General features: G+C 41.3%; 1 protein-coding gene across 2 annotated transcripts in view; it reads right to left on the bottom strand.

Annotated features, from left to right (window-relative positions):
• The window catches only part of Efcab11 (EF-hand calcium binding domain 11), a 163,673-nt gene that overhangs the window by 137,330 nt on the left and 11,420 nt on the right, over positions 1 to 14,923 (bottom strand). For both annotated transcript variants that reach the window (XM_075947607.1, XM_075947608.1), the window contains exon 4: positions 534 to 635. In XM_075947607.1, coding sequence (XP_075803722.1) covers positions 534 to 635 — 102 coding nt within the window. The remainder of the gene's footprint in view (positions 1 to 533; positions 636 to 14,923) is intronic.

Below are 14,923 nucleotides of genomic sequence, written 5' to 3'. Positions count from 1 at the left end.
GGAAAGAGTTACTCAGACAGGACTGTAACGATGCACCGGGCTTCGCGTCTCTGTGATCGGCCAAAACATTTCAGGCTCCAAATTCATTGCTTTCCAGCTTGGCATGAGACCTATTATATATTAATATGTAGAGGAAATTACAACCGTCGCCAGTGCGTGAATCTTGGAAGTCACATCTAGCATGGAAAATGATTCTTTCAGTCAGGTATGGGTCAAAGTGAGAGTTGCAAAGTGTCTCCCACATGCCCATGGCAGGCTTGTGGCTTGGACCCCCATATGGCCAGTCCTTTGGTTATCACCCACTACAATACAGGTACAATAGGCAAGCACACAAATCCAGTTAATAATGGTAAGTATTTCATGTAGGGCCAGAAACTGAGCATCCTTACTTAGGAAAAGATCCCCACCAACAGCTGTGGCCACAGTCAGAGTGTGGTAGGGATGGCCCATGTTTACTGCACCACAGGGGATACATCCCCACTCCCGATTCCTCAGCAGCAACTCTTCCGGGAAAGCACTTTGCTGACACTTACAGTGCACATCGAAAGCCGTGAAGATGTGCCTTATCTCATTCCGATAGAGCTGTGCTTCCTTCTTTCTCTGTACGACATGCAGAAACCCCTCAAGTGATATGCCTAGGAGTTGTAGGGGAGAAAAACAGTTTGCCAAAGATGAGTACATTCCTCTTCAGGAAGAAATAAGCCAGACACGAACAGTGATAAATATCACAAAACGTTTCAGTTTTATCTTTCACAAAGGGCATTTACTCATAAATGCAGTCAGAAAGACATTATGTTGTTCTACACACTAAGCAAGTACAACCCTAGTAACCAATGGTGAAAACCAGAGACACGCAGGTTCACTGAGCTTCTCAGGGATGAGGAGCCATGACCTTGAAAAAGTTTAACACTCTCCCTCTGATGGGTCCAAAAGGCAGGCACAAATCGCTTATTAAAGAAACTCGCATAATTTGCCTTTCAGTACACTGCTCTAATACCTTTTCTCCCCTAGCCAGATGTCATTTCAGCAGGTTTTTTCCCCCAACTGAGAGATAGGGTCAGAGAAGTAGTTTCTCAAAAGTCAACACCAATTGTATGCCACAGATAAAGGTGGAGAGAATATTACATAAACAATAGAGCTGGCACCATCCCCAGCCTGGATACACCCCACAACGTGTTCAGCAGCCTCGGGCTCAGCTCCCTGCGACTCTCATAATAAAAGAACCCAGCGTGATGTTATGAGGTTGGGTACTGTGCTTACAGTGTCTATTAAAAAGAATTCTAATGTGATCTTTGTAGCAGGTTTAAGGAGCGGAGCCAAGAATTTAGACATTTTAGTGAACTGAGCCTGAAATATATAGAAAGAGCAGTTCATTTGCATAATGTAGGATTTCCATTAAAAAGTTATCATTTTGTTTTAAAAACATCCCCAAACTATATAATAAGTATGTGTAACTCTATCGTTTGGGCGGCATAACTAATAACATTGAACCATATGCCTTTCCCAAAACAGCTTCAAGAGTTTGCAATGCTAAAACAATTTTCTTGGGGCTGGAGAGATGGCTCAGTGGCTAAAAGCACAGACTGCTCTTCCAGAGGATCCAGGTTCAATACCCAACACCCACATGGAAGCTCACAACTGTTTGTAACTCCAGAGAATCCAATCCCAAGGCAAAAACACCAATACACATTAAAATAGATAAATAAGTTTAATTTTTATTTTTTATTTGAGATTAATGATTTATAAGCTTTAAAAAGCATGTAGTTTTATGTTTTTAAATGATTATTTTACAATTTTTAAAGACCCACCATGTGCCAGCCACTATAATAAATGCTGGAGGTAGAAGGTGCAAAAGAACATGATTTCAGTTCCCAAGGAAACAGAGTACTATGGGAGGTGGCCATTATGCAATTTGACTGCAAGTGCACACATCCCTGAAAACTGTGGCATGTGCAATGATGGGGAAGAGGGTGAAAGGTTGTACAAGGGGACCCAGGAGTCTTTGTGGCATAGACTCGAGGAGGAGGCTCTTAGTGGAGGAGATATTTAAGCAAAGACCCAAACCATGGAAATACAACAGTGGCTACAGAATGAGAAGAGGAGCAGGGGAACAGCATATGCCAAGGCCATGGGGTAGGAAATGAAAGAAAGACCACGCAATTAGAACAGCTTCAAAAAGAGAGGAAGAAATAATACACAGAGTTGGCGAGGGACACAGGGCCTGAACTCTCAGTCCTTGGGAACTGCAGGAAATAGCTGGGCGTTACTGAAGTTGCAATAGGAAGTCAGTAGAAGGTTTTCATTGCGAATTGATATGATCTGATTTAGACTTTGGAAAGGCATTTCATGTTCTTGTTTTTGTAAAAAAGGATTGGGAGTAAAAGCAATTATGGGAACGAGCAGTGAAAGGGACAGGGGTGGAAGGCCGTGCTTTAGAACTGCAATGGCACAACTTGATGATGAGTTAGATGTGACAGGTGAAAGGTCAAATATAACACAGAGGTTCTGTATTGAGTACCCAGTGGTGTGAGGTGTCAGTTAAAGGGATGAAAGGCCCAGGGGAAAAGCAGGACCAGGGGACAGATAAAGTGCTGTGGTTTAGATGTGTTTACTGTATGACACTTTGGAGACAGCTAAGAGGAAAAATAACCCAGGAAGCCTTACTCTTAAGGGAGCAGGCATTATCTCCCAGCTACATTGTCCAGCAGATATTCAATAAATACAGCCATCCAGATACACTGGTGTCCAAGGAGGATGCACATTCCAGGATTCTCCCAGAAGACATCAAAACTGGAGGATGCAAAACTCCTTTATACAAAATGATGTAGTGTTTGAGTATAATCCTACAGAACTCTCCTATAAACTTCAAGTCATCTCCAGATCACTTGTAGTTGCTTATGTAACTAACATAATCACTATGTAATTGGACTGCATTGTTTGGGCAACAATGATGAAGAAAAAGTACACAGGTGTTCAGTTCAGAGGAATTTTATTTCGAATACTTTCCATTGTAGTTGGTGGCAGTGCAGCAACTTTGGATGCAGAGGGTAGACTGTGCTGCACTTAATTAGCATATGCAGCATTTTTCCCTGTAGTTGCTAAGGACAGAGATTGATGCGGCTCCATTCCCATCTAATCACCCTGTGACCAGAGAACATATTTTAAAATGCTAGCTGAGGTTGAAATTAAGTCTAGCCATGCATGTTCCCAAAGATCATATCCATAACTTTAGTTTCATGAACTCCAAAAGCTAATAAATTAAATCACACCCAGAGTTGCTTAAACTCCTGAATAATTTATTCACGGGCGGTGCGCATTCTATAAGATCTATCAGCGTCCTACCTCAGCCCATGGTCCAGCCCCTCTAGCAAGCATCCTGGTGCTTCCTGCACCCACAGGTTCTTCGCATGTGCGAACACACTGCCTGAAAGCACCTTTTTCTTTACTTCTCCTAGTGAATTTTTATCACACATCTCCTTCCAGATGCTACTGAAGTATCACCTTCACTTTAAAGGTTCTCTGATGTTGCTCAGCTGAGTCCCTTTGCTGCAACCAGCAGTCTAGAGGTCACAACACACTAAAGGAATTGCTTGGGCTCTATGGCAGTGGCCTGACCACATGTTTAGCTGAGAGATGGTAGGGAAAAAGATCATGTGCTATTTAAAAATTCATTCCCAGTGTTCAGCATGAAACCTGTGTGCAACAGGCATTCATTACATGCTTGCCAGGTAAGTAACATGTACTGAATAAATAAGAATAATTATGGAGATATCATTTCTAATTCTCAGCAAAAAAAAAGAAACATTAAGATTATGTTTTGAACCATCTTTAACTCCAGAGAGTAATGGCAAACAGTGAGTCTTTTTTTTTTAAATTACATGGCCAGTAAAATAAACTATCACTTTAAGAAAAAAAATAGGATTCAGAGAGAAAAGAAATACATTCATGCCAAAGGTCTGCTCTGATCACTGCAGCTCACTCAGAGAAATGAGGGGCAGAGTATAGCTGCATAGGTCACTGTGTGATTCATAAGGAAAGAGAGCATATGAATGCTGTGGTCTTCTTTAATTACATATTCAGATAACACAGCCATATTTGGAGTTATAAAGTATATATGTCATCATTTCACAACTGTATAGTATAAAGAGCAAACGTCCTTTGGTTTTTAATAGGAAAAAGTATTTAAATTGTATGTTTACTACCACTTAAAATGAAAATCTAATAACACAAATAACACTATTCTGAATAATCATGTCTTTTCATACTGTTTTCCCCACAGTCATATACCTCCTATTTTAAACAGTGGGAGGTCTGTAAACACATGGTCCACAGCACGCTCTCGGGTTGCTTCCCAGGGCCACACACATCTCAACCAAGCCTCTTTTCTGAAGACTAAGTTTTCATTTAGCACAGCTTTCTTGCTGCAATACTACAATCGCTTTCCAAAGCTAACACTTAATAATTTACTATTCTAAAGCTTTGCAGCAGACACAGTGATGTAAGGCTTGTAGATCTTGCTGCCTTTTAAATGGCCCAGGAATAGAATTCCTACTACTAGCTCCACCTGCTGTCGCAATATTCAAACCGAAAATTACCACTTCAAAAAGACTCTCAATAACTCCATTTATGTCAGATTTCATACCAAATGCATTATCTGTGCCCCCCACCACCACAAAGAAAGAGAGTATGTTCTAGAAAATTCTAAATTCAGACACAATATCGAGTTCTCCGTGTACACTGTTCCACTTACAGTTATCTACACACACACCACCGGAGTTACAAATCAGGGTCACGACACTGGTGACACCAAGAATTGCAGGGTCTGGCTGTTTGTGCTCTCCAACAGGTCTACAGAGGTGTACAGAACCTGGATTCTAATGGTGTTTTGTAGACTTTTTTTTTTCTGTTAGCAAGATCTTTTCTAATGACAAGACAGTTCCCACATTTCCTTGTGTGGCAGTGTCACTGGGGGTGGTGGCCTCACAAGACGCCAAACTGAGGCTCACAGTTTAGGAACTGTTAGCTTCCTGCTGTGCTGGCAAATATAAGACAGATAATCCAAAGGAAACAGAGGTTTATTCTTGCCTCTGGTTTCAGAGAGTCCAGTCAACGACCCCTAGGTACTATTATCATGGTTGGAGTGCATAGTGGGAGAAACTGTCCTTTTGATGGTATCAGATATCTAGAAAGAAAGAGAGCCCCGATAGCCCCTTCAAGGGCACACCTAGTTTCCTGGGCTGGCCCCTGCTCCCTAAAGGCCCCACCACCACAAAGGATCATCACGGGTTAGTGACCCAGCCGTGAAGACACACAGCCTTTGAAGAACATCGTGAAGTTCAACACTTTCTACAAATCCTTCCTGATTCTCTAAGTCTAGGCATTTTCTACACATCTGGAAAATATGTCCTTCCGTCTTGTAACCTATCCTAGGCGAAATGAATGCTTTTCATGTTCTGTGATGACGATTCCTGGACTACTTAATATGTGTGATACAGATACCCATATAGCAAGAGACCACGAAGGTGAGTTTTTCCCTACTTTTTGAAAAGCTGTTTCCTACGAGGGTAATCAGCCTTCACCACAGGAGTGAATGTATTCAAAAATCGAATAAAACTATCAAATTCTTTTCTTTGAAAGTTCCATTATGTATATCTTTTTGTGGGTCACAGTTCTAAGCTTCAGGGTCAGTGCACGCAGAGAAATCCTCTTGAGAATGAAGCAGTCTGGTGTCTGGCTATCATAGGGAGCTCAAATTAGAAACTGCAATAAACCCAGGGAGAGTGAAGGAAAAAACAATAAAAATGCCAGGTGATTTGGCTGAGAGGCTGGTCCTAGGACTGGCGAAGAAGGCAAAGTTCATGCTCACTAGACCAAATATTAATTTCCCAAGAACTGAAATGCCTAAAACCAAGGCCTTCAAAGGAAGAAGTAGCATAATGTAAGGCTTTTCTAGTTTGAGGAATAAAATTCAGATTATTTGGAAGCCATGCACCGTGGGGCGGTGCACTGTGTCTGTATAAAAAGACTGTAAGGACGAAGACAAAAGTGACACCCACATGCTCAGTTGTCAGAGCAAGGGATAAGGAAAACCAGACGACCGATATTCTCTTCCAACCGCCTGCAGAAAAGCAGAATAAAGAGAATGGGATCTATACTGCTAGAAGAAATCAAGCTTCGTCTATCCCTGGGCGGAGGAGACGTGTTACAGCAGCTTAGAGATCTTATTCCTATGAACAGGAGTCGTTACATTTTCATTATGGTCCCCTGACCATAAAGCATCAAAGGTGCTCGGTGCTAAGAGTGCCAAGTCCTGCCTCATTCGGCAATTTAAAGTCTCAGCCTTCTCAGAGAACTGGCCCTTAACCTCCTTCCCGGCTCTCAGCTGCATGAGGCCAGTGAACGGGCAGAATGGGGGTCATTTCCACCCATGTGCTATATTCCTTGTGGGGCAGGAGGTGGCAGGACTCCAACCAACTCTGATTTGGGAAGGATGCTTTCTTAATAGCTTGAGACATGGCAGATCAGGGTGTCCAGACCTAAGAGGACAGTGTTGGGACAGCATTGCTACAAGAAGAAAAACAAAGACCTGAGAATAAACACCATGGGGGAAAGAATCGACGAGAGGTGTGAGGGAGGGGGCCTTCTCCACAGCCCAGCTGCAGAGTAGCAGTGACCAACACCCCAGCAAAGTCACTAAGATACTCGGGGCTTCTATGGGAGTGGGGTGGATGGGGAAGTCTGAATCTAGGCTGAGTTAGGATCCACGGGAGCTCGAGGAGAGCTGCTGGCAACTCTACATTCATTTTCTGCAGCCTCCTCTTGGCTCCACCCGTTACCCAAATCCTCTCCATCTTCAATCCAGGAAGGAAGTTCCCTTCTTCTCAGGTGTCTACAGTATTAGCACAACATCCAGTCACAGAAGAAAAGGCAATAATCTTTCCAGAACTTCCCTTAGGTCAGGGTCTGTCTCCTAATTCTTTCCTGTCCCTACAAGGAAGATATTTCCCATTCTCTAAAGGGAGAATGAAATAAACTTATGGATGTCTATATGCGGGCAACACATCTGGTCTTCAGATTATGATTTCAAGATGCAGCAACTCCAGTCTGTATGTGGCTTCCTACACAGAGAAAGAACTACGAAGTTCAATAAGATGTGGAAGGCTTCACTCCTGCTATCTCTTGACATTTGTTCTCAAACAGGAGTCTGATATCTCAAGATACACACAAGTACAGGACCTAAAAGACTAGAAATGGAAATTTAAATTTAGAAAAATATATTTACTCAGCTAACAAATCAGACAAGACAGTAATAGACAAGGCACACAAGCCAACTGACCATTAACCTAATCATCTACAAATTATTTTTCAATTGAACTTACACTGGATAGCATGACTGAGTCAAATAGCCCATAATTACCATGATGATGAATCAATCCCTTTGATTTTACCATCATTCAAATCTGAAGGTTAAAATTAACTTCCAGGAAAGACTTTGCTTGTGTAAGTATGAAAGTAAAAGATTATTTTTAAAGAGGCTATTATATAAGGAAACAAAAAAATTTGTAATGTAGCCTTCAAACAAAATCAAAATTCTGAGGTACTTTATCTGGGCTCTTCCCACCCCCAACTCTGCCCCCAGACCATATTCTATAAAGCATTGCGATAAAAATGAAGATAACTGTGTGAAGACTCCATTGAGCATGCTCACTAGGTTCTCATCTGTAGTGCTTGTTCGGCACACAGTGAGCAAGCAAAAGCACCATTAAATTTACATGCTGCTATTCAAACAATGCCCTATGGTTCACCCTACAATGGCAGCAGATCATCTGGGAGTCTCATATTCAGGGCACAAGGTCTTTGACTTTCATAGAGCCATGCTGACATGTCCTGGCATTAAACATGAACCTACCCTAAAGAAAACTTAAGGGACAGCTGCAAAAGTCACTACTGTATGTACTGAACTGTCTGTGGGCTTGGATATCCACTCAGTAGCCTCTTCCCATAACAGAGCATGGAAGAAATGCCCCAGGCCAGGGACTGGCTGTCTAGAAGGTGTTTCCTGTGTGGGCACTGACTGCTGTCCCTGCTTGTTTCTCTATTTGCTCTGGATGCTAGGATTCAGAAGGAAGTCTGAAACTGTGACTGCTGATATCGAACCTGCTGATTTGCCATTTGTAACCTGACAACATTCCTTATTTCAACTATCCTGTTCCTTCGGGGAGTGAATATCAGCCCTAGTCCTGCTGTGACCATAAACATGACCCATGACACTATTGAAAATCAAGGGAAGAGTTTATCAGGCGGCCATGACAGCAAGTTCCTAGTCAGTTGTAGCATTCTAGGCAAACGATTTAACTACTCTAAACTTCATATTTTTAATGTCTCAAAGGGGGGGAGCAATCGATAAAATCATAAAGTTGATTAAATAGCTACCACAATGTGCTCGTTACAGATCTGCACATATTGTCAAGAAATGACGCCTGTAATTATTGTCTATAAAATAATAAATGATGTAACACATGCAAAAGTCTTCTCTAAAGACTTGTACAAATGCCAGCTGTATGTTCTCTTGCCTCTTTTCTGTACCAGTCTCCTCATCTTAAAATAGGGCACAGGTGAGTGTTTCTAGGCTTCTTCTAGTTCCAGTTTCTTTCAATAATGTAAGACAAGCTGTAAGCAAAACCTTCTGAGTAAGGAAGCCTGTATACTGACATCGATCTCATTAGTCATCTGTCACTTCTTTAACTAGATGGCTTGACTTTTTTTTCTCAAGTCCTTTGTCTTGGCTACTCTAGTTGGTTGATATTCAAACCCACTTGCCCGTTGGGTGACAGAAGTAAAAATCCATACTACCTCTTCACTACTCATTTGGGAATCCCCCCAGATTCTCCCAGAAAATACTTTTGTTCCAGCTATCCTATACCTATTACTAACAGCGTTGATTCAACTTTGCGTTTTTCTTCATTTTCATAAGAGACTTCTAACAGACACGACCCATCTTCTAAGAGGACTACAAGTCCTTGTAAGTCAAGACCTGAGCACCCAGGTACTGTCCCAAACTGGAGTGAGGTGCATCTTAAGAACACTGCCCTTATTTAGGAACAAGTGAGTCAAGGTGAATCCAGAACATGTGTCTAGACCTCATCTAGGAAGCTCTAGTGTCAAAGAATCCTGCATAGACACCTGCTATGGCCTTGACTTGAAGAACAGCTGTGGAGCCATGTATGGTGATAAAGGTCTGTAATGTCAATACTTGGAAGGTGCAGGCATGAGTCCAGGGTCATCCTTGATTATGTAGAAAGACTGAAGCTAGCCTGGGCCTCATGAGATTCTGTCTTTAAAAAAAAATCCTTTGGGTAGCAGAAAGAGAATTCCCAATCACAAATACCCAGAAGAACTTTGAGGAAAGGATTATCAAAATAGGTACAAAAGCTATTTCAGAAAGCTAAAGGGCCAACACTTAACTCCTTCAATGTAAAATCACTATGGAGAGATTCTGAAGAGAGTTCAGAGGTTAACAGCCCTTGCTGTCCTTGCTCTCATCCACATGGTGGCTCACTACCACCAGGCACACACATACATGCAGAAAAAACACTCATAAACATGAAAATAAAATAAACGTGAAGAACACACTATGGAGAGAGACAACATACTTGAAGACATTTAATCTCTCCATAATCCACTTCTTTCAAGAGAAATGCCAGGTGGCAATGTGACCCTTGTGATCTACGGGGAAGAAAAAGAGTTGATGGTGTGAAATTGGTTTAGGATTGGCAGTTCTAATAGAAGGAATTCATGTTAGCAGCGGAGTTGGATGGTTACTTCTGGCGGAATAGCTATTTAACTGTTTCTCTTAGATGTCTGTGGCCTGGAGTCACAGCAGTCAAGTAAACACGAGCTAAAGCTGCATGGGGAGGGAGAATTGGTGCCCTAGTTATAAATCTATTCCTTTAATCCCGAAGAAAGAGATGCTCTGAGAAAGATAATTTGATATTGATCTCAAGACTGGGAGAAGGGAAAATGCTAGAAGCTTGGAGACGAAAGCAGGTCTTCACAGTCAATTTTGGAACAAGACACAAAGCACCTACATTTGATCTCAACCTTCCAAACTAATCCTTCTGCTGCTAGCCCCTGAATTTCTCTGATATCTAATTTACTTAGTGACCTTTTGAAATATTCTTTAACACTAAATTATGGAAAGAAGCATCCTAATGATTTGGTTGAGAAATGGTTGTGAGAGCCATTCTTTGATATCAAATGCAAGGATACACATACTGGAGTAAGTTCCCAAACCTATTATCAAAGTTAGAGACCCCTAAGTCTGTTTTCAGTTCTGGAAAACTCGAGGTGAAGCAACCCTTTGGCCATAATGAATCTGAGAAAATGGGTCAGAATAAGGCAGTCTTCATTACACACAGAAATCAGACACAGCAGACACCTTGCCAATGTACTGACTGTGGAATACTTGTGCCTGCACATTAAAGCTGTCCGAAGGAAGCTCCCCAACTGCTGCAACTGACAAGCACTCTGAATGAAGTCAGCATGCAACCACTAGAAAGTTAGCAAGGACGGTGACTTCATGACAAAAGTTATCTTCTACCACAAGTCAACCTCTCTGACATGAGACCTAAGCAAATGAAAAGAAGAGGGGAGTAGGGGCAGCATGTCATGAAGCAGCCATTAGCTTCACTGCAGAGCACACACACACAAAGGAAATGCTTCTGGAACGAAGGAAGGAAACCTTATGCCAGAATTCATGCTTCAATAACACCCCACTTTTTGCACTGGGGTGAAACCCTATGAATTCAACTTAAATGGAAACACTTTTTCATGTAGTCATGTTTACTAAATCTGAGAGAGAATTTACTAGGAGGAGCCCTAAGAAAATACTGAGCATAGAGAAAGTTACCCTGAAAATCAACATTTGTGCTGAACTCACGGCACAGTAAAGAACTGGGAAGTCCGTCTTTTAGAACCCACACTTCTCTGTATACCTCAGAGAAATGAAGAAAATCAAGCTATTATCCCAGTTCATCCCTTCAGTTAAGGAAAGAACTTCTTCAGTGTGGGGCTAGAGAAGTAGCTCAATTGGCAAAGTGCTTGCCAAGCATGCAGGAGGCCCTAAGTTCAAATCTCAACTCTGCATTAAACCAGGTATGGTAGACAATGCCTGACATTCCAGAACTGGGGAGATGGGGACATTGTCAGCTCCTTAGAGAGCTTCAGAACAGCTTGTGCTGCATGGAACTCTATCTCAAAGAAGGACAAACAACAACTAAAGTACAATCCAACAACAACTAAAAATTCTTCACGGAGTTAGAGCCTTAGTTCAGATCAGAAAACATATAAAAGACAGAGAGCTATGGAAAGGATGACTGTTAAGGTGTCTTCAGCCACAGTCAGACTTCACACAGCGGAAAAGTCAAAGGACAGAGATAAAGCACAAAAAATAATGAGCAAGGGGAAGACCCTTGTCCAGGCAGAATAGTCCATTGGCTATTGGGACTATTGCCTATCAGGGGACTCTTGGGACAGAGAAACCCAATCAGCACTAAAGAAGCAGAAAGGCCTCCTGCCAAAAGACAAAACTCTTTGTAGACTGGATTATAAACACAGAAACCTTAAGAGGAAAAAAATGCAGGAAAAGTTTCACCAAGACATTACAACTAACTGGAGCATCAAAGAAACAGTATTTTAAATATTTTGAAAGTGTGAAAATTTCAACAGGAAATTAAAAGCCTGGGAAAACTATATTAAGTTAGGGATTAGGTAAAACATCTGTTCTTCTGAAAATATTGTTCTAAAATCCATACTTTAAATAAGGTATCTAAGTAAGTACACACACGCACATACACGTGTGCGTGTGCGTGTGTGTGTGTGTGTGTGTGCATGAGTTGGAGAGTTAGTTCAGTGGTTAAGAACACTTGTTGCTTTTGCAGAGGACCTGGGTTTGGTTCCCATCACCCACAGTGGGCAGCTCACACATGACTGCTACTCCAGTTTCAGGGGTGGGCACCTATACATACATAGTGCATATAGAGAAAATCAGATACATATGCATCCAATAAAAACATGAATAAGTAAATGTGTTTTCCATCTAAGTATCATGAAGATATCTTACAATAGCACTGGAGAGGCTCTGCAGGTATGAGTGCTTGTTGCTCTTGCATAAGACCTGGGCTTGGCTCCCAGCAACCATATGGTGATGCACAACCATCTGTAATACTAGTTTCAGGGCATACGAACTCCTCTTCTGATCTCCACAGATCCCAGGCACTCATATGGCGTGCATACATACATGCAGGCAAAATACCCACACACATAAAATAAAATAAATCTTTAAAAGATATCTTACCATTTGATATAGTATATTAAAGTATAATTAATAATTAAAATTGTCATGACACTGTGCTTCCTGCAATATAAAAATGGTATTGGAAGGCTAGGGCTATAGCTCACTCTCAGGTCAGCAAGTGATGAGGGTGTACGAGGCCCTGGATTCAATCCCTAGTATCACTAACAGTAAAGAAGGTTTCGACTTGGTCAGTTGAAAGGTCAATGTGTGAAGAGACAAGCTTGGCCATGAGTTTTTAGTAGTCCTGATGGAGACATCAGGAATGGTGTCTGTGGAACTGATACTTACACAAGATTTGCAGCAATAAGACCTGCAATTGCAAACAAATCCAAGAGCCTGAGTAAGACTATTGAGTATTACTCATTAGCCACTACAAATGTGTACAGAAAAGATTTACTTGCTTTTCTTCACATTTTCTAAAATTTCAAATGTAAAATTTCACAGTGTGCAAAAGTAGAGAGGAAAAATACAGCACATGCCCAGAGAAACAAGACTATGATTTAATAAATGTTTGGAAGAAAGCGAGCATAGACTGTAAATTCTACTACTTAATATTCTTTCTTTGATATTTTGTAGACTTCAGCACTGGAACCATCCAGGCCTACCTAGACCTTTCTTTACAGGAAGGGTTTTTACTCAGAATTCAGTTTCTTTAACAGAACTGCTCCCATTATCTCCTTCTTCTGGGCTTTCTAGCAGGTTGTCTTTCAGGAAATCTAGTGTTTTCATCTAAGCTGCTAAACTGTTGATATAACCTTGTATATCCTAATTATCCTTTAAATAACTATGGGATCTGTCACTGTCATTCATGAGACTGGTGATTCGGATGCCCCACCTACGTGCTTTACGGTTTTATTGATTCACTAATAGAATAAATAAGTCAGCTCTTAATTCCTTTGTCTTTCTCTTCACAGTCTCACTGATTTCCACTTTAATCTTTGTCATTTCTTCCTTCCATTTACTTGGGGCCTCATCTGCATTATATGTATAAATACATGCACATATAGCCAGACTAGCTGTTCCTTTTGTAGTTAAAAGTCAAAGGTGAGGTCACCAATTTGAGGCTGGTTTTCTTTTTCATAAGACAGAAATTTAGCACTACTTCCTAAGTACTATTTCCAATACATCTCATAAAGATGTGGAATGTTTCCTTAAAGTAAAAATATTTTCTAACTCTTCCCTTTGACTTATGAGTTATTTATAAGCATGCTGCTTAGTTTCCAAACAGCTGGAACTTTTCCTGGACAGGCCCTGCTATTGATTATAATTCAACCACAAAGAGTAAATATACTGTAAGATGTAATCTGCTGTATGTATGTGCTGTGAAGACTTGGGAGGAACTTGCCTGGCAGTTCCTGAGGGGAGAACTCTCCAGACGACAACTGGGTCAAGCTGGTGGTTGATGGTGCTGCGGGTCTTCTTTAGCCTCACTGACTGGAGTCTACCTGCTCTATCATCCACAGGAATGAAGAAACGCCAACCACCATTGAAGACTTACTGTTTCTCTCCTCCGTCTCATCTGTCTTTCCTTTCGTGTACTCAGAGTTTTGAATGGTGATGTAAATGTTCAATACTGTTTAGTGTTCTTCATGGACTGGCTCCTGCGACTCTGGAATGCCCATGCTCATCCTTGATGGACTGGCTCCTGCGACTCTGGAACGCCCACGCTCACCCTGCGTCATTCCCTCTCCTTGTCTACTGTATTTACCTTAGCTAGTTTCCTCCCCATCTATATCAGTTCTATAGATTTTCATCCTCTTAACTGTCCTCTATAATTAAAGTGGACTGTTCAAAAATAAACCAAAAAGTGAGGAGAACTCTCTCTTCAGCGAAGTTACCAAACTGTTGCAGAGACATTCCAGATTATGGAGCTCTGACACCAAAAACCAGTTCTGTAGCAAAAGGGGGAGAAGCTATTAAGGACATTACTAGATCACCTGGTAAAATAGAATATAGATGGTAAATTAGATAAAAAGCAATGTATTGGGGGAGAAAGATATAGTATAAGAGAACAGATAAGGCAAATGGAAGCTATTAGCAATAAATGAATTTGGATAAAGGACATAAAGCTGTTTTCTTACTACTTTTGTTTTGTAGCTTTTGTACGTTTTAAATTATTTCCCAAAGAAAGGCACAGTTTTGAAAAATCAACCCATCGTGATCTGGATCCTAGCTCCTCAAACAAAACAGTGTTTGCCTACTCACTAGCTGGCTCGATCTGCCTCCCCCAATCCTTTCTCCTTCATCAGACCATTTTGTTAAGCACGGAAAGAGGTTCTTCCATCTTAAGGAAACAACAACAACAACAACAAAACAAAACAACAAAAAAAAAACAAGAGCCAGGCAGTGATGGCACACACTTTTAATCCCAGCATTCAGGAGGCAGAGGCAGATGGATCTCTGTGAGTTCAAGGCCAGTCTGGTCTACTAGAGCTAGTTCCAGGACAGGTCCAAAGATACAGAGAAATCCTGTCTCAAAAACAACAACAAACAAAACAAAACAAAACAAAAACCCAACAAACGAAGCATCCCCTCACCCAAGGCCACTCCAGACTTGCTGAATGCATC

This window comes from Microtus pennsylvanicus, chromosome 14, assembly GCF_037038515.1.
Source record: "Microtus pennsylvanicus isolate mMicPen1 chromosome 14, mMicPen1.hap1, whole genome shotgun sequence".
In the NCBI taxonomy this organism is placed as follows: Eukaryota; Metazoa; Chordata; class Mammalia; order Rodentia; family Cricetidae; genus Microtus; species Microtus pennsylvanicus.
Note: the sequence above shows the minus strand (reverse complement) of the source record. Positions and strands in the feature narration are given on the sequence as shown.